Consider the following 20,000-nt stretch of genomic DNA (forward strand, 5'->3'; position numbering starts at 1 on the left):
TAAAGCACTTGAGATTTGGACATAGGGGTTTTAGGGGTTTAGGGGTTATGGGGACAAACACGTTTTGGGGCCCTGAGTAACTGTGACCAGTACTACCATCTGACCAAGTTTGAGCTCTCTAGGCCTTACGGTTTGGGCTGCACGACCGTTTCTAGGGTGTAATAATAATAATAATAATAATAATAATAATAATAATAATAATAAAAATCCTAACAAAAACAATAGGTTTCCAGCGCTTCGCGCTTGAACCCTAATAAAAATCCTAACAAAAACAATAGGTTTCCAGGTTAATAGCTTTAACCCTAACAATCATATTATACAAAAAGCTTCTGCGCATGCGCAATACTCTAACACACCCATGAATGTACGAGTCATTGTATAATTTAATGGTGAAGCATTTTAGATCATATAGAGGAAAAATCTAAATATTCTCCTGTAAGAAAAATGTACTTTATCACAATAATATGGCTATATGTTAATCATTTTAATTTTCCGAAAAGCTCAAAATAATAAAATAGACAAAAGAGTTCACTATCGGGACCAATGTGTCATTTTTAACACTGCAGAAAGAAACTGTACACTGTGTAGTGTAAGTTTTTTTTTTTTTAGGTTCTCTACGTTAGTATTATGGTCAGTTTTCTTGTCCGGTTCATTTTCCCTCTCTTCTGTTGTCACTGCTCGAGCGACACCGTTTCCTTCCCGAACTTTGAACCATAACAGATTATCCAATCAGATCGCAGCTTGTTGGGTTGTGCAGGAGAAGTTCGGCTGCTAAATGCTAAGTCAACATGGTGAGTTATATGTTACCGACCTTTTAAAAGAACGCAGAATTGTTCTAGCTTCTTTGCAAAAAACGGTATAGGAATATATTTTAGCAGCCGATTTAATACCCCAGTGGTTAAAGTAATGGATATATATATATATTGGCTAGTATGCGCGTGCTTGTTTAGTAGAGTTAGCACGGTTGCTAAGAGCCGCGGCGTGTCGAATGAATGAGTGCTTGTAGGCGCGCTTACTGTTGTCACTACGAGTGTCTGTTTCTGAACATAAACAGCTTATTAACAAGTTAAAATATATGCGTTTTATATCTCGTGTATTTTCATAACACAATCACACCGCAATTGTTCAGTTTTAAAGGCACCAGTTAGCGCACAGCGTTAGCAACACGACCCGGACTGTTAATGTAGTAACACACCGTGTGTGAGAGAGAGAGGGAGAGAATGTAGTAAAAACTTCGATATAAAAAAAACAAATTAAATGTGGATATCTGAGTTAACTATAACTGACCTTTACGTTCGTTTTACTAATGTAAATATAGAGCTAATAGCCCTAGTTAGCTGAATAATGAGCTTCTTCGGCTAACGACAGCTAGCTATTTAGCTAACTTAGCTAACTTGGGGGAAGTTTAGCTTTTTAATATAAAAGAAATGCTCCACTTCTCTTCAAACAAACTCGTTCAGAAAGGTTATGACACTTTAAATTATCGTTTTTTATAAGCCAAGATATTCCAGGTGCATATTGTAATAAAAACATATCGGTTGATTGCTTATATTATCAGGGTTTATTGTGTATTGGAGCCAAGAGCATTAGTTTAATTAAATATACACACATTGGCTTACTTAAAAAACTTTGTTTGCTAATATTTATTTAAATTTGAAGGTTCTCTAATGGAAAACTCTTACAGAACATTGATGGAAAAGTCTTTACTTTTAATCTATATAATACCATGCATTGTTGCAAAGTGATATTTTATGAGATATTTACCACTAATTCAACATGTTGCCATAGTGATATAGAAACGTGAATAAGGGGGATCATGACTGCAGATTAGCTTAAAACAGCTCAGGTTTAACATGATACCTGTTTGCATGTACTTCAGGAAACAAGTTTTCAGGTATATATATATATATATATATATATATATATACATACAGATGATGTGCTGAGTGTGAGACAAACACCTTTGACTTTGTCCTTTCTGCCTTTTGTCTTGCCTTAAACAAGAATAGCACATTTGCCACTGTAGAGCACCTTTTGCACAGGTGAACTGTAGTAATTAATAGTTTGAACTTTTGTTCATGACAGTCCTCTACTGATGGGAATAATGCTCCAAGCCAAGCGCCACCTTTTCCTGGAGTCCCTCCATCAGCAATACCCCCTCCTTTTGTAAGCTGGCATTGATTTTAGCTGCTATTGCCTATTGTCTCTGTGTGTGTGTTCTTGTGTGTTTTTTTTTTGATACATCATGTTTGTGTGCATTTGTCTTTTTGAAGATGGGGCCACCTGGAATACCACCTCACTTCCCACCTATGGGAATGCCACCGATGGGTCAGAGGCCCCCAAACATGGCTCCCATGCCTGGAGGGATAATTCCACCACCCATGATGCCTCCGTTGGGTGCTCCTCCAATGGGACAGGTGAAGACAATAGTTTAGTAATAACATTTGTCATTACTAATTCATTAAAAAAAACTGTCTGCCAATACAGTTCTAAAAACTCATTTTATATTACTAATGTTTCCATTTTCATTGTTTCTACTCTGTGACATCAGTACTTTCAGTGCTTTTAATGATTCATATAATCTAATAATGGTTGTTGTTTTATATTAGTGTATTTGAGTAACACTGCATTCTAAGTACATTTACATCGCTTGCAGGTGGAGACATAAGCTTGGATGAAGCTTATGTCTCCACCTGCATGTGATGTAAGTTTCAACTAGGAAGCATTGCATGTTTGTTTGGTTGTAAGTGTTCTTACCTCTGGCATCTCCTGTGCTTTGTATCAAATGCTCATTTCCTTCTTCACAAGGTCCAAGCGGTAGCTTCACTTTAAAAAAAAAATGGCTAAAAAAAAACCCACACACATTTATGCCTGCTCCCTTGCGTCTCGCACTGTGTATTAATATCACACCAGCCTGAGCCACACTAGAGAGAAATTAGCTGCTTAGATGAATTTTTCATGAATCTTTTATTAGATGCCAGGCATGATGCCACCGATGATGCCGCCAATGATGCCACCACGCATGCCTGCAGCGACGTTGCAGCCGACAGGACCGGTAAAGTAGCCCCATAGTGCTTTCCCCACCCGTTTCTCAGGTTAAATATAGATCCTCACAACCATCAGTGGTGTTGAGATTAGCAAAATGAACATAGGGTGTGAAAGGAAAATGTACTCATTAAGATTTGCTAGTCTTTTTTAAACATAGCTGTGCTTTATGTGACCTGAGGTGCGATATCTTTCACTTTTCTCGGTGTCAGACCTGTACTCTCTCCATGGGCAGCTGGCATTTATTGCAACAACATCAATATATACCATGTTAAACCAATAGTATTTGCAATTGAAGACTTGATAGCTCATCTTTTTTGAGGATGGTTTACATATTTATAACTAAGTAGATAGCTGTGATATTTGTCACATATTACTAAGTTGTACAGCATTAAAATCAGTCATCCAACTTCACAGACTAAAAACTTCTTATAATTCATAGTGAGACAAATGTGCAATATGTATAGTGCTTATTTTTACTCTAAAATACTTTAAATCAGTGCTGTGATTTCAGCATGAGCTGCACCAGTTTAACTGGTTTCAGTTGTCTTTTTAGTGCTTGGAAATGTGTAGGTGTAGACAACAGGTCCACGTTTAGACCGAATGTCATGAACAGTTTCTCACATCCTCCATGTGGTTATATGGTTTAACACACTTTAATTTTAGATACTGTGTGAACTGATTCTGCTTTTGATCAAGTCATGATTTTTTTTAGCAATGTGGTGTTTGTTAATTAATATTATCCATAGATTACAAAAAAAATAAAATATTTTATTTCTTACAGCCTGGCGTTAGTCCTGTGGATACAGCTGGTAAGTCTGCTTGGAAAAATAAAGGCTGAATATTTTCTCATTATAATTGCCGGATTCATTGTAATTATTCTTTTTCACTTTGCCATTTCAGCTACTGCTGCACCTGGAACTACTGTAAGGAAAAAAAAATCAGTAGTGCAGAATTATCTTGTTGTGGTTGGCAGATAAACATTTTGTCCTTTACATTTCTCTTTGGTTTTCTGTTTTTACAGACCACAAATGACTCCCCCCAAGATGACCAGTCTAAAAAGGTCAGTACACAGAGTATTTATACACTCACTATTATCCTAGACAAAAACTCACTCTTCTTCAATTCTTAAAAAAATAAAAATCTTAATAAAGTTAATTAAGCAAAAATATTTCTGAAACCCTTGAATTTCAAGCTGACGACTGTTACAGTCACTAGTGACCCTTGTATTGTGTATGGAATCCAGCAGAAATCAGTGTGGACAGAGCATAAGTCTGTTGATGGTAAAACCTATTACTACAACACAGAGACCAAGCAGTCGACCTGGGAGAAACCAGATGATCTTAAATCACCTGCAGAGGTAAAGACAGGTTTTTACTCATTTTTTTTCTGTTCATCTACTGAGAAAAAATCTTGTGATCTTGCCTGCTCTGAAAATACTTTAAAGACGGCTTGCTTATTTGTCTTAAAATTCAGATACTGTTGGTTTAGACATGGTATATATTGTTGGTATTATGTTGCAGCAAATGCTCTCTAAGTGCCCATGGAAAGAGTACAAGTCTGACACTGGGAAGCCTTATTACTACAACTCTCAGACTAAAGAGTCACGCTGGACAAAGCCTAAAGAACTCGAAGACCTTGAAGGTATGTGTTTCACATCCATTGTTTGTGTTTGTACACAGTAAAGTTAGTAAAGGAGAGTCCATGCAGACTCCTCACTGCTTTGTTAATGCACTAAATCAAAATTTGCCATTCAAATATGACGCCCAAAAATATACAATTAAAAATTGGTTATAAATAATGATTTTTTTTTAAGAAATGGTTGATTATGACCTCGCAGCGCATGGATGGGCTGTTAATGTCTTTTTTGTTATCAAATGAATTTTCATTGCACCCAACAACTAATTGTGGTTATAAAATTTTGCACAGTAACAGTTATGTTTTGGTTGGGAATTGCTTATCATTTCAGTCAGAGACTGGAGCCACCGGAACTAAGCCAAGCTTCAAATCGTTCAGCACCAGAAGCACCAAACTGTGCAAAAATACAAAATAGCTATAGAAAAAGTGTAAAGCTGCCATTAAATTATATCACACTAGGTATCTGACCATATAAAACAATACAGATTAGTTCAGTACAGATTTGTTTAAAAGAAGGATCAAAGGATCATTTTCATAAGTGTTCTTGGCTTTATCAAATATCAGTGCGCTGATGATTTAATATGAAAGTGAATAAAGTTAAATTAAATCCGATTCTGATTCTGAAATGGCCTAAAGTAAGGATTCTCTGAACTTGTGTGTTATTAGCAGGGCATAATGCCTGTGTGTGTATAGAGTGTACAGTCTGTAAAGTGTCTCTCTGTCTCATCTTTCAGCAATGATAAAGGCTGAGGAGAATGGGTAAGACTATTACCATGATTTGAATTGACACTTAAAACCATGTTTAAAATTTCCTTCAAGGTGAAGATTAATTTTGTGTGTGTATGTGTGTTAGGACGGTGGATGTCGTAGCTCCTGGCACTACTCCCACTCTCACAGCTCACACAGATGCAGTGCTCACTGTGCCTGCTGTTCCAGAGGCTGTCTCTACCATAGCAACAAGCGTTGCTGAAGAACAACCATCTCAAATGCCTGTGCAAGGGGGTGAGGGAGGCAGTGAAGTAACCGTGACATCACCCAAGGACACCCCCACGATCGAGACACAGGCCAGGTATACACTTACACACACACACACACACACACACACACTCATAAGTAGGCAGTACATTGTGCACCCAGAGAATGGAGAGGCAGGTGTGGTGAAAGTTATAAAAAGACGCATTGGGCCAATTAGCCACATGAAGCTCTGAATAGGACCCAGCTGTAATCTACAATTTGGCTAATAGCTTACGTCTGGACAGCTTTTGCACTGTGGTACTGTAAACTGATAGTTCATGCCAGGGCCATACTGGAGAGATTGCTATCACTCTACTCATATGACATACATATAAAATTCAAACCCTGCCATGTGTGAAAAGTTTCTCAGTCTTCATCGTGGCCGAGTAGCTGATACAGATTTGGCCCCCAGACGGTGTGGGAAGGTGTTTTAAGTGTTAAATGTGGTGTTTCACTTTTGATACTTTTGGTTTGATATTACTGATGGCCAAGTTCTTAGATGGCCCTTAGTTGCTTAGTGTTTTTGTCCTATTGAATAAAACAGCAGAGACGATTCTACTGTTAATGAATAATGCTGCTTTTTTATTATCTTATCATCAGTGTGTGTGTATTTATACAGAGTTGTGCTCAAAGATTGCATACCCTGAAAGAAATTGTTAAACATTGCCATATATTCTGAAAATACAACCGATAAATCAAAATAATTCTTATTTAATGATAGTGGTCACGTGAAGTTTTTAATTATCACATAGTTGTTTGACTTCTTTTTAAAACCTAATGCTAACTGAAATCACCTAAACAACCGTGATCGAAAGTTTACATATTCTTAAATGTTTGGCCAGACAATTTGAATACTACAGCACAAAGGCTGCACATTGGCCTCCCTTAGATGTTCCAGCATGACAATGATCCAAAGCACAAGGCAAGGTTGACACTCCAATAGCTAGAGCAGAAAAAGGTGAAGGTTGTGGAGCTCATCACAGTCTCCTGACCTCAATATCATTGAGCCAATTTGGGGAGATCACAAACGTGCAACCAAAACATTTACAGGAACTGGAGGAATTTTGCCAAGAAAAATTGGCAGCTATACCACCTGAGAGAATTGAGGACCTCAAGCACAATTATCACTAAATAATAATTAGGGGGCATAATAAGGGGGCAATACACGATATTAAGAACTAACTGTTTGAGAGTTTTTCATTATTTTCTGTTTTGCTATGATTTGTTTGATAATTGTCATTCTGTTATGCTTTACATAATAACTTGAGTCCTATAAGAAATAAAAATAAATTTGTTTAGCCTTTTCATTCAGGTTTTCTTTAAAAACGGCGCATCATTCAAATTCTCCCAATGATTTCTTGTCCAAAATTTTGAGCACAACTGTATATAACAATAATCATTATAGTCTTAAAAATCTTCCCTACAGTAATGACACATCTAAAGAAGAAAGACCAGAGCTTGTGAAGAAGGTGTACAAGTGGAACACCAAAGAGGAAGCGAAGCAGGCTTTCAAAGAACTGCTCAAGGAGAAGGTAGAGCTCTTGCTGTTTGTGTTAGACACCCCCCCCCACACACACGCGCACACATCCCACCCCAATTTTCATTGATGCAGTAAGATGCAACACTATTATATTCCTGAAATGCCTGTTGCTCCACTCTGAGACACACACAAACTCATTTTGGCATCATTCGTCCTTGCACTGCTAAAGATATTGCACTCATTTGAGTGATGGGCGCTTGGATGTGTTTCTATATTTAGGGTTTTAATTTGATGCGCAAAGCTGTGTTCATAGGCCCCTGTCTGTTTTTCCTAAGGGCTCTCTAATTACTCTGACTGTATGATTAGGGGCTTGAGACTCGGGGGCGACCACACAATGGGACGCTCCAGTGAGCAGCACTTATAATAGAGGTATATAAATGGAGGACCGAATTTGTCTAGCTTCGTCTTTGAACCTGTCACGTCCTCCTCGCCATTCTCTTTGTCTCTGTCCCCAGTGCTCTGTCTCTGTCCTGTCTCATCTCATGAGGCATGGGGAGGGAATCGAAAAGGTGACTTATTTAAGGCACTGGCATTTCTAGAAAATTATGTTAGTGTCATAGAAGTCTGTTGCACATTTAAGAGAGCACATCACATGACCTCCTTATAGCCACAGAGGAGCTTCTGACATTTCCGTTATTACACACACACACACACACACACACACACACACACACACACACATTCATGTGTGATTAGAAGTGAATATTTTTTATAATTTTAGCATTTACACCTAAACTCTACATACCACGTCTATAGGATTTGAAAATGGAATATTACTTTAACTGTTTAATTGTTTGGTTTTCTTCTATACATCTAACGTTCAATCTGTCAAAAGATTTTTTTCCAAACCTATAGTAACTAAAGTATGTTGGATTGAATTTTTGAATTTGGCAGATCAGATATGAGCTCAGTGGCACTGATGAGGATGCTGATACTGTCCAGAGTACTGTGTAGCTCTGTTGTATTTATTATGAACTGCTCTGCGTGTTTGTGTCCAGGGTGTTGCGTCTAATGCGTCCTGGGAGCAAGCCATGAAGATGATCATTAATGACCCTCGTTACAGGTACAGCTACTGCAGACCATGCATTTAATAACTAAATTTAACCCAAAAACACATATTTCTTGCCTTGATAAGAATGCCTTTATTGAATTTTACATTAAGTGCTGTGTGTGTGTGTGTGCGTGCGGGCAGTGCACTGCCTAAGCTGAGTGAGAAGAAGCAGGCCTTTAATGCCTACAAGGTTCAGACAGAGAAGGAGGAGAAAGAGGAGGCCAGGATCAAATACAAAGAATCCAAAGAGACATTCCAGCGCTTCCTGGAGAACCATGATAAAATGACCTCCACCACCAGATACAAGTAAGGGTTGTGTATTCACGGGCACTCTGGTCTTTATGATCTGAAATGTTTTAAAAAGGAGATGTGTAGAATTCAATCAGCCAGAAGCCCATTTCATGTAGAATGTTATTAGTGACACTTGCAGTCCCTCATGCCTAGCTGTTCAAACTGATGACTAGATTTTATGTAGAAATTTTCTTGTCTGATGTATATTATTATTATTATTATTATTATTATTATTATATAAGTATATTATTAGTTTTACCTTAGGGTGTTTTTTTTTTTTGTTGTTTTTTAATTAATCAAAATGTACACATACAGTGGTATTTATCAGATAGAGTGGATGACTCTATGTTTTGCATGACAGCTTGGTGAGAACAGCATTTGAGTTTACGGGGCGATTACTTAAGCAGGTCTACATCGATCACACACATGAGAAAATCCTGTTTTGCTGCCCACTAAGTTCATTTAAAGTTGGGATGCTGTGCATCTGACAAACATTTTTTTCAATCCTATGATTATAACTTGCTTTGGAAGAGTTGTCATTTTATTCAAAAGCTTCCCTGTGAAAATGTTGAGTGGAAATCAGATAATCTGAGAGAGACGCGATTGACCAATTAATGAGTTCAGTATATGGTACACTGCTTCCTCCTTTTGGCAAAGAAAAGCACTGCAGCAATGTTGCTCTGGTGATAACCGTGTGTGTGTTGTGTGTGTGTGTGTGTGCCAGGAAAGCAGAGCAGATGTTTGGTGAACAGGAAGTGTGGAGCTGTGTTCCAGAGAGAGACAGGCTGGAGATTTATGACGATGTTCTCTTCTACTTGGCCAAGAAAGAGAAGGTGTGCTATTAATACTTGATTTCTTGATTGTTCCTGGGTGATTACAGGGGCAGTTATTTCATTTTAACTTCTGCTTGATTTTGTTAGTATCTAATCCAGTATAAAAGATATTTAAAATCAGACTTATAAAAGAAAAAGATCTGATTATAACATCATGCCATTTCACATCATTCCTTATGCTGACACTTTTTTAGTTGGGATTGCCTTTTTATCTGAGCTGGGAAATTTAAACCGGTCCCAAAGGTCTGAATTAACATAAATGTCTCATTTTCCTAAGCTCTTGTGTACAAACCTTTAACAATTTATGCTTAGCTAATATTTTATAAAACTTGATTTCGACTTCGTGTACATGGCAATAATTAAACAACAATGAAGGAAAGCCTTGTCCTAAATTCTGATCATTGAGAGAGGCACTTAGTACCAAAGCATGTATGTGTGTATAGCTAGCTGGACAATTGCATGCTCTCTCTGCTGCAGGAACAAGCCAAGCAACTGAGGAAGAGGAACTGGGAGGCACTGAAAAATATCTTGGATAACATGGCTAATGTCACATACCGCACCACCTGGTCAGAGGCTCAGCAGTACCTGCTAGATAACCCCACGTTCGCTGAGGACGAAGAGCTGCAGAGTATGAACACACATACACACACACACACACACACACACACATTAGAGTGGAAAGCATTTATTTTAAGGGGCCCTTCAAGCCACTTGTGGATATTCAGAATATTCGAGCTGGCATTATATTTAGTGGAATAGGAGAGCTTGCGTAGAAATGTAGGTCAAGTTCAAATGGACTATGAAGCATTATATTTAACCATATTAAAACAGAGCTAAATTAAAGAACACTGCTGAATTTAGTACTGTGACAAATGAGCTCCTCGATGTAGATATCAGGTTTTATTGTTCCAGTGAGCATCAGCTTGTATAAATTGAAATATTGGCACAATGTGTTTTCTGTACTTAGTCCGTTTTATTAAATTGTTACTTGTTCCACTCTTAAGTTCAATTTATGTCAAATTTAAAAAGTGGTTTCCGCACAGTCATTATGTTCGACCGACAGCTTCAGACGTGTCTGCATTGTGATGTGTGGAGCCTTTGGAGAGATTAAGGCATAGTGATGTTTACTTTAGACTGAACGGCAGCTCTAATGTTATTGCATCACATGATTTTCGGGTTCACGTCTGGTATAAAAATGAAGGCTGAAGACCCACTGTCTGTCTCCAAACTGAGCTAATGAACTATAAACCCTCCTGGGAAGTGTGCAGTGGTGTAAAGCTGTTTGTGTCTGTGGCAGACATGGATAAGGAGGATGCTCTGATCTGCTTCGAGGAACACATTCGCGCTCTGGAGAAGGAAGAAGAAGAGGAGAAACAGAAATCTCTGCTGAGAGAGAGACGCAGACAGCGCAAAAACAGGGAGTCTTTCCAGGTGACTGACCCACACCTTATACTGGTCTCAACCAGATGTCATTTCTCCAGTAACCTTAAAGATAATGAATGTTTTCTTACAAAGGAATGTATCACGTTACAAAGAATATAAATCACCAAACAAATTCCCTTTTCTCACTTAAAGCAGTATGCCTGTCCTCACTGTCTTGTATGCTGTTCTATGAATGTGGTGTAGAAATTTCTGGATGAGTTACACGACCACGGCCAGCTGCACTCCATGTCGGCATGGATGGAGATGTATCCAACCATCAGTTCAGACATCCGCTTCACTAGCATGTTAGGACAACCGGGTGAGTCATGGACACACATGCAGGATGCACACACCATCATGCCCTGCTTTACTCTGACACACATCAGTTTAGAAAACACATCCACACACACTTGAGGTATCAGGAATGGTTTCTGGTGAATCCTTAATAATTTACATATACCTGAAAAACAAGATGCCATTTTTCCTTCTTTTGGATTTCCAATAAATATCCAAACAGAAGTGTGTGTAAGAGAAGAAATCCTATAGTGAGAAATCAAATGATGCATAAACCACAAAATGAAATGGATCCTTGCTTTTTTTCCTTGTGTGTCTCACTGTGGTGTCCAAACCTCAGGGTTAATCTGGTTTATTACACATATTTTAACCAGATAATCAAAGTTTTTACTACCATCAGGACTTTAACAAAGCACACTGAGCATTCATGCTGTTAAAATGTCACCTGATCTGAATATGGTTGATTTGAAGATGTCCTCATGTCCATTTCTCAGGCTCTACACCTCTGGACTTGTTCAAGTTCTACGTGGAAGATCTCAAGGCTCGTTATCACGATGAGAAGAGAATCATAAAAGACATCTTAAAGGTGGGGCTTCATTAGAACTGTATTTATAGCACAGTTTAAAGGACTGTATATTATAGCGTGTATATTAATGGCAAAAACAAGCTAATTTATGACTCGGTGTTACTTTTCTGATTGTCTAGTTTTAAAAGGTCAGTGGGTGAAATTAGAGCTCTTGTAGTTACAAGGTGAAGTACAACATGAGTCCTTGGAAATACTTCACATCCATATATCGTTACAAAAAGCTTGACATATCAGGGCTGCATAACTTTTATTTTAAAGCATTCATTTATCTGTCAAGTGAAGTGTTATAGTTGTGTGAACAAACCACATCTCCCCTTCATTTGTACTTCTATTATTTAATCTTCTTGTTTTTTCCAAGTGTGAACTTGTGCGGTTTTTTTTCCAAAAGAGATAGAACTTTGGCCCGTGGCAGAAAGCTTGGTTATAATGAGACAACTCATACCTGGATTTTGTAAATTCATTGTGTCTGCAGGATAAAGGTTTCCTGGTGGAGATCAGCACCAGCTTTGAAGACTTTGGTTCAGTTATCAGCTCTGACAAGAGGGCCACCACTCTGGATGCAGGCAACATCAAACTAGCCTTCAACAGTGTAAGCAAGCCTTTTGTCTTTCATGCAGATTATACAGGTTATGTTAAAGCAGCAGCACAAATGTCAGCTTCAAAATGTACGTCGGTGTGTAGAATATAACCCCCGATGATTGGCACAAAATGAGCAATTCCGATGACACCTAGAGTACGCAGGCCAAATTGAGGTTAATGTATCATCTGTTTTCTGCGTGAAGCTTCTGGAGAAGGCAGAGGCACGAGAGCGAGAGAGAGAAAAGGAAGAGGCCAGAAAGATGAAGAGGAAAGAGGCAGCCTTCAAGAGCATGCTGAAGCAGGCCACGCCCTCATTGGAGCCTGATGCTACATGGGAAGGGGTATGAGCTGGAGAAAGTTGGAGAGACTTCACTACTCTTTAGATCTTTTTTTATTTTACTTTGCTGCTTATATAATAAGCTTTGCCCTGTTTCAGGTTAGAGAAAGATTCCTAAAGGAGCCTGCGTTCGAGGACGTCACTCTGGAGTCAGAAAGAAAGAGGATATTCAAAGATTTTATGCATGTACTAGAGGTAATTAATGTTTTTTTTTTAGCTTCTCCTGCAAGTAATCAAAATGACTTTGGTTATCAATTCATCTCGGTTTAGAGAATGCAAATGAATCCAAGTTGATTAGCTCCAGAACTACTGCTGTTTTCTCTATTAAATATTTGAGAGTTGTCTCTATTTTGCAGCACGAGTGTCAGCACCATCACTCCAAAACCAAGAAACACTCGAAGAAATCCAAAAAACATCACAGGAAACGATCTCGTTCTCGCTCAGTAAGCACACGACTAACTTTTCGCTTCGAAGCAGAAAACAGATACAAATTCAACACACATCAACCCATCTGTATTTTTTGCAGGGTTCTGAATCTGAGGACGATGAGTATCACTCAAAAAAGAAGAAACGCTCCACATCAAAATCTCCCTCAGAGCACTCTTCCTCAGGGGAATCCGGTCAGTGTCCCCCTTAATAAACTACTGCTTAGCATTAATCAATAACACTGCAGCTCTGTAGTGACAGGACACTTGTATCAACTCGTGTATTGTTTTTTTTTTTTTAAACAGAGAGAAGCTATAAAAAATCCAAGAAACACAAGAAGAAGGGAAAGAAGAGAAGACACAAGTCTGTAAGTTCTGCAGAGACCAGTGCTGTCAAATCCGTACATCTGTTTCTCTCAGATTCTCCTTCTTATCTCCTTATTTCTTATTACTTCACTCTATTAAGTTCCTCAAGTTTAATCATTATTTAATTATAAGTATTAATAGTATGTGAATATTCTGAGTCATATCCAAATAGAAGTTGGTTATTGTGTCATTTCAGGATGTCTTTATTTGTTATACGTGAAAATAGTTACGGGTATCTGCTTATATATCTATATCTCTCTCTCTATCTCTCTATCTATATATATATATATATATTATAATCTTTTTGTGTCAAGTTAGTTACTCAAGTGCTGCATTTTTGATCAGTTTGTACTGACCAACCTGTTCTGCTTCCAGGCTTCCCCAGAGACTGATGGAGAAAAGGACAGAAAGGGACGCGATAAAGAGAAGGATAAAGAGAACGATAAGTCTAGAGGGAAGAATCGTAGTGAATCCAAACAGAAATCTCCCAAGAGGAAAGCGCCTAAAGAAGAGGTGAGGCTTCATTTCAGGGACTTTTACAGGCTCTCAGTTAAATAGCTGTTTGGCCTTCCACAATTCTCAGTCTAAACAGTCTAGTGTAGCTGATCGATTGTTCTCTTTTAGGGAGGATGGGACACGTCAGGCAGTGAACTGAGTGAAGGAGAGCTGGAGAAGAGGAGACGAACTCTTTTGGAGCAGTTAGATGCACCTTAGACGCCCCGTATCTGTCTGTCCACTTCACACAGTAAAACCTGCATTCCTCATAATGTTTATATGATAACACACAGTACAGTGATGCTGTGCATGGGTAACACTTCACTCACTTTCGAGGACGTGCTCACTGATGACCGGAAATCATCTCCATCTTTTTTCTGTAGTTTCTCAGGAGAACGCTGTCAGGGTGCAAACCTGAGTCAGTGTACAAACTGGTCATTTCTGGTGACTGCAGATCATTATGTTCCAATTTTCCTTTATGCTGTTTTGTTCGCTTTATCCCCAATGTCACAATTGTTTTAGGTAGTTGTACATTTATTTTGTAATTGCTAATAGTTTCTCTTAAAATTATTGTTTACAGGTGAAATAAAAACCTTGGGACTTTTCAAAAATCGATCAAAATGAACATGTTTTACCAGACAGTTGTGATTGTGAAAAAAAAACTATTTTCAAAGGTATTTTAAACATGCAGTACTCACACAATAAACTGTATTATATCACTGTGGTGTTCTCCAAACTGCTAGCTCAGAAGGAGTTGATTAATCTTCTATAAGAGCAGCTCTTATCAAATCAATGGTTGATATTAATGCAATCCCTCTAATGTCATTTCTAAAGTTTCCATGTCATAGAAAATTCAATTGATTCAAAATCACACAAAAAAAACATAGTACAAAAATTTAATTTGAAAATTTAAATTTTAATCCAACTTGTGTGAATTTCCTCATAGTAATGTGCCTGTATTCACTCCCAACATCTGGGCATGCTCCTGATGAGCTGGTAGAGGGTGTTTTGGAGGATTTCCTCCCAGAACTAGAGCAGGGCATCAGTGAACACCAGGACATTGGAGTGTGAGGCTACTTGGCTGATTCAGATGCTCCGATACATAGCATCTCTGTGGTTCTCAAATAGATTCAGGTCTGGGAAATGTAAGGGCCATTCAGTGTAATTAGTGCCTTCATCATCCAGAAATGTTCTTCATGAAGGCCAGGCACCATGGGGAACCCAGGGCCCACTGCACCAGCAGAAGGTCTAAGGATTTCATCCTGGTACCTAACAGCAGTAAGGCTACCATTGGCTAGCACATGGAGGTCTGTGACACTCCTAGGATAAGCCAAACTGGTCATGCTGGAGGATATTGCAGTACCATACAGCATCTCCAAACTCTTTCATGTCTGTCTTGTGCTCATTGTGAACCTCCTCTTATCTGTAAAGAGAATGGAGTGTCAAAGTCTGATCTGTCTATTGAACTGCACAGTGCTGGGCTGTGAGCACAGGTCCCACTAGAGTATGTCAGAACCTCATGCCACCCTCATGGGGTCTGTTTCTAACAATTTGTTCTGCTAAGAGGGGTCATTTTATAGGGCTCTGACAGTGCTCCTCCTCACACAAAGGAGCAGATACCGGTCCTGCTGCTAGGTTGTTGCCCTCCTTCCGATCTGTCCAGCTCTCCTTGTGTAACGACTCGTCTCACGGTATGTCCTCCGTCATGAAACACCAAATCTCTTTGCGAAAGAAGGAGAATCTCTTTGGATTAACAAAACTAGTGACGACCCAGTTAGGAAGGATAAGGAGAGACCATTTGCACCAAAGCAGGTAAAACTGATTGACAATCACGCTTCCTAACTGGACAGATTGAGATCCCTGAAGTTTAATTGATGATGTTATATTGTGATTCTTCTGTGTACTTTTTGTAAAACATGCCTCTAGATTTAGTTTTTCTATATCTGAAAAATGTAAACAAAGTAGTAGGTCAGTGTTTAGAGTAGCCTATTTCATATACGTATCTATTTAGTATACGTAATCTGTCTAGTCCAAATACTGTATTCATATTCAGGCACATATTCAGTCTACTGCTCACTACACTTTTTTGAACATTAGTCTGCTTTTGATAGAACTTGTTTGATAGACGTTATTGTCTGTAAAATTGATCGATCTACACATTGCATGGAATCCTTGAAGAGACTTTAAAATCAGCCACCACCACAGTAGCTACAAACTGCTGACGTTCTGCTGCATGTGTTTTGGGAAGCGATCATTTCAGTAAGTGAATCGGTTTGGTCTCTGATCCTCCAGTATAAGCACTGTCTGTATTTCAGTGACCCTCGTTGGGGTCCCGTCTTGCAGTCCTGGATAAAGGATCGTCGTTGTTGATCAGCTCAATAATCTCATCCTCACTGTGTCCTCTGTACTACCAGCTGCCTAATAACAGGCAACCCCCGTAATGATATTAACACAGCCAGTAATGTTTCCTGTGAACGCTCAGAATCACAAACAGCTGCAGCGGTCCACAGAAGAACCTCAGAATCATCTCATTGCTCTAAAATCACACTACGAAGCCAACTTTAAAGGACATGTATCATTTTGGTACCGGATGTAGATAAGCAGTGTTTATTTTCAATATGATGGGAGAGTAGTGGTTCTAGGGTTCAAATAATACACTGTCCTGCTGCACTCGACCATGTGATGTAGAAATCATGCTCTCTCTGGCGGAAAGAGAAAACAGACTCCACTCAGAAGCCAGAGACTTCCTATCCTGTCAGCTCTCATTACACAGTAGAATGTTCAGGAAGTGAGGCTGCTGGCTGGGACTGTTTCACTTGTTCAGTGTATTATCTGTAGCTATTAAAGAATACATATAGACTGATTTTGTAGCTTCTGACTGAGTGCTAGCATGAGCAGTGTATCTCCATTGTTCACAGTTTCTATCAGACACATGTCACTGTCATACTGCATGTTTTATGTAGCTGTTTAGAACCAGTCACAATAGTAAAGCCACTTTTATCCTTTTAGTATTTTTTTGACATACAGTAAAGGAGTGGAGCTGTACAACCGGTCACAAGCCACACTATGTACACACTATCATGTGATTCCACCCATCTGGCAAAAAAAATTTTGCATTAAAAAAAGCACATTTAGTAGAATCTTTCTGACACTCTCTCATCATCTGTTACAAATCAGTGAGCTGTAACGCAGTGAAGTTATAGTAATGTAAATAGTTTATTCAATCATCGGCGCTGAAAAACTGCGGCTCTAACACAATGTGTTATTAAAAACAAATTCAGCTATTACAACACGGCAAAAGATACATTTTTGATTAGAGGACAAGAAGTCATGCCAGTTTGATCCAGGTTTATAGAAGGAACAGAACGCATTAAGCAAGAGGGCTGGCAGCGTACAGAGACATGTCAGTATTACTTAGTGATGGGTTACATGGCGTCAGGTTGTGCCAGTTATTCATTCTATTGCCTTAATACTGCCAGGCAAGCGTAAAATCTGAGATGTCTGTAATGTATTTAAAGATACATCAAATTCATGTTTCTGTTTAATTAAATATACAAAATGAAAACAAAACCTATAAGTTAAAGTAAAATTCAAATGGAGTAACAGGATGAAGAAATCAATATGTACAATATTAACCTTATGATAATGAAGGTTATGTAATTTTTTTTTTTTAATGCAACCATTTTTGTTGCAAAATATCTGTACAAATAAAAGCATTTCTTGTTTTTTTGTTTTTTTCTTATTGGACCTGGAAGCTGAAAAAGGTAGTGGTCTGCATAAGCCACATGGAACAGACTGGCTTCAGTGGTTGAATAATCTACTGTGTAATGTGTTATTGAAGACACAGCATACTTTGTAAAGAATGTTTATAAAAGGTGAATCGTGTATCTGAGGCGGTGCTCTTTTGTTTTTCTTTGGCTTGTACTGTAATTGTACTAAAACAGTCCTGATTATTGGATCCAGTCAGTCTGCTACAGAGTTTGAATCTTCCCACTGAAGATCAGTCACTCAGTCAGTAAAAGCTGGGGGTCACCTGGGCACAACATTATCAGTCACTTCACTATGATACGGTTTGAAGACGGACCATTTCATGGCATGACGCTAAAATAGTTGAATGATTTCATGTAATAGTAAGCTGAGTGAATTTTGGTCTGCTAACACTGCTAAGTGACGATGTTTACGTTATATACATTTCACATTAACTCGGAACCATCTACATTACACAACCTTTCACCTTTCCGTTAACACTTCTCTCTAATCCCTCTATCAGTTTTTAATGAATCCTGCCATGTTGTCATTCACAATGCTACATAGCCTTTCCATTCTTTTTGAGTTACACTAAGCTCAACATGCCTGGAATCTTTAAGAACACACCTAGCCCTTGTACACATTTAGTGATTTTCAACAACATTGTGCAGTAAAAGCAACATGGTATTTCCCACTGGAATGTACGTGTTCACTATGGATTTCCATCTGAATGAACTTCCATCTCTATCAATATAATGTTCAGATCCACTTTTGTTAAATGAGCAAAAATTCCTATTGCTTGAAATAAAACAATACATAATAAAAAGGTATAAAGACAATATCGCACAAATGTAAAAATTCAGGCACTTGGTCGAAAGAAGCTTGAGCTTTTGGCCCTTAAGACGAATGTCCTCTCTTTCAATCCTTCATCATTCCTTTCCACACAGAGAGGCTGACAACCTCTCCTTCAGTCCCATCTTAATCTCAACCAATCACATCCACTCTGCCTTCGTTACATCACCAGCTCTGCATTGTTGATTGGCCGTAAGCTCTGATCATCAAAACGTCTCCGCACACTCCTCCTCACTGCGTCAGCGCGCCTGTAAGGCTGGTTTCTTAGATCTGATGGAGGAAAAGTCTTTGTCAGTCATCATGGGAGAATGTTTTTTAAAGAGGCTGGGTGTGCTGGAAATCAGACAATGCAGCTTGAGCTAAACAGAAAATTACTCCAGATACATTTTGAACTGGGTGTCTGTCTTCTCACTAAAATAACTTTCTCATTAATAAAACAAAATGCTTAGCAAACACTTAGACGTTTATTCCTTCGAGAAAGAGTCTCTATTCATTTATAACTTCATAGAGCAAATGGAAAGGCTAGCAGGGCTGTTTACTGGAGCAACTATCTGCAGACTTTGCCAGTCCCGACAATTAATCTTGATTAGCCCTGACATGTTTTCATAATGATGTAGAGGGAGAGATGAGGGAGAAAGATAAACATTATAATCAGAACAGAGAGAGTGAGGTTAGGTAAAATAAAGGGATAAATAGAAAGGGATGCTTGCCAGGTTTGAGTACCATCCATCACCACTGGGGTGCTACTGGACGAGTTCCTTACCCTCGAGTGCACATTTGGAAATTTAGTTATATTATTCTTCTTTAAGGCTAAGAGGAGAGGAGACAAAAACTGAGGTTAAAATAAAGTAGAGGTGACCGGACAGAGAGGTCTCCAAGCACATCAAGCCAAGCTGCCCAGGGGTAAGAGATCAGAGGGTAAAACTGCAAGCTTTAGCTGTGTGAAGAAGCACTCTATGGCTATATGATGAGCACAAGCTGTCATGGAGCATGAATTAGAATTACTTTCGTTGTCAACACTCAAGCTGCTTTGCATGTTGACCTCCAGCATCACACCATTAAGCAAATACCAAAATATGCACGAAAAACCCTCTGATAAAGAAAAAGAAACAGTAATGCATAGTAGGATTATTTAAGGTGCATATCTGCATTTAAAATAAATAAAATGACCATGCAGGCAACCAAATAAAGACATTCAAATAAAAGCAAATTGTCAAGCGGTTTAAAAATCTGAGTCAGACAAAGAAGAAGAAAAAACAGCCAACATTCAAAAAGTATGTGCATGGTTCATGCAACAGTTGACTAATATGACACCAAAGTATCTAGCTCAAGCACAAGCACTTCCTGTTAATCCAAGCTCAGCTAGATCGTGCAGTACCATGGGAAGGGAACAGAAAATCCACATGCAATGCGATGGAGCGATATCATGCAAGCAACACAAAAACAACAACATCATACACACATCATGATGGACTGATGAAACAC

The 20,000-nt window shown here is 38.6% G+C and overlaps 2 protein-coding genes across 6 annotated transcripts in view; one reads left to right on the top strand and one right to left on the bottom strand.

Annotated features, from left to right (window-relative positions):
- The first annotated feature begins 664 nt into the window (after positions 1–664).
- On the top strand, positions 665–14,635 carry prpf40a (PRP40 pre-mRNA processing factor 40 homolog A). 2 transcript variants are annotated; one of them, XM_060876499.1, is made up of 27 exons: positions 665–791; positions 2,086–2,166; positions 2,274–2,417; positions 2,975–3,055; positions 3,830–3,857; positions 3,949–3,971; positions 4,070–4,108; positions 4,292–4,405; positions 4,569–4,689; positions 5,418–5,442; positions 5,537–5,752; positions 7,124–7,229; positions 8,236–8,300; positions 8,430–8,594; positions 9,304–9,412; positions 9,890–10,040; positions 10,710–10,843; positions 11,039–11,153; positions 11,623–11,714; positions 12,187–12,303; positions 12,497–12,634; positions 12,730–12,825; positions 12,987–13,073; positions 13,157–13,250; positions 13,362–13,423; positions 13,797–13,934; positions 14,046–14,635. In XM_060876499.1, exons 1-27 carry the CDS (start codon positions 789–791, stop codon positions 14,133–14,135), a joined length of 2,634 nt encoding a protein of 877 aa, XP_060732482.1. In that variant the 5' UTR covers positions 665–788; the 3' UTR covers positions 14,136–14,635. The 2 variants fall into 2 exon arrangements, with proteins under 2 accessions (XP_060732482.1, XP_060732484.1); XM_060876501.1 differs by having other exon boundaries at positions 4,295–4,405.
- Positions 14,636–17,113: 2,478 nt separating this feature from the next.
- fmnl2a (formin-like 2a) overlaps positions 17,114–20,000 on the bottom strand; it is a 47,870-nt gene continuing 44,983 nt past the window's right edge. For 2 of the 4 annotated variants that reach the window (XM_060876496.1, XM_060876498.1), the window contains one exon: positions 17,114–18,785. In XM_060876496.1, the coding sequence (XP_060732479.1) occupies positions 18,676–18,785 (110 nt within the window). In that variant the 3' untranslated portion in view covers positions 17,114–18,675. Of the gene's footprint in view, positions 18,786–19,225; positions 19,326–20,000 lie in introns of all 4 variants that reach the window. The other 2 variants (XM_060876497.1, XR_009648963.1) reach the window with 2 other exon arrangements.

Source organism: Tachysurus vachellii, chromosome 8 (genome assembly GCF_030014155.1).
Source record: "Tachysurus vachellii isolate PV-2020 chromosome 8, HZAU_Pvac_v1, whole genome shotgun sequence".
NCBI lineage: Eukaryota > Metazoa > Chordata > Actinopteri > Siluriformes > Bagridae > Tachysurus > Tachysurus vachellii.

Excerpts from the sequence above, each read along its gene's own strand:
- prpf40a (XM_060876499.1), top strand. Across the intron at positions 3,972-4,069 it reads CTGCTGCACCTGGAACTACT|ACCACAAATGACTCCCCCCA; the intron begins GTAAGGAAAAAA and ends CTGTTTTTACAG. Across the intron at positions 5,443-5,536 it reads ATAAAGGCTGAGGAGAATGG|GACGGTGGATGTCGTAGCTC; the intron begins GTAAGACTATTA and ends TATGTGTGTTAG.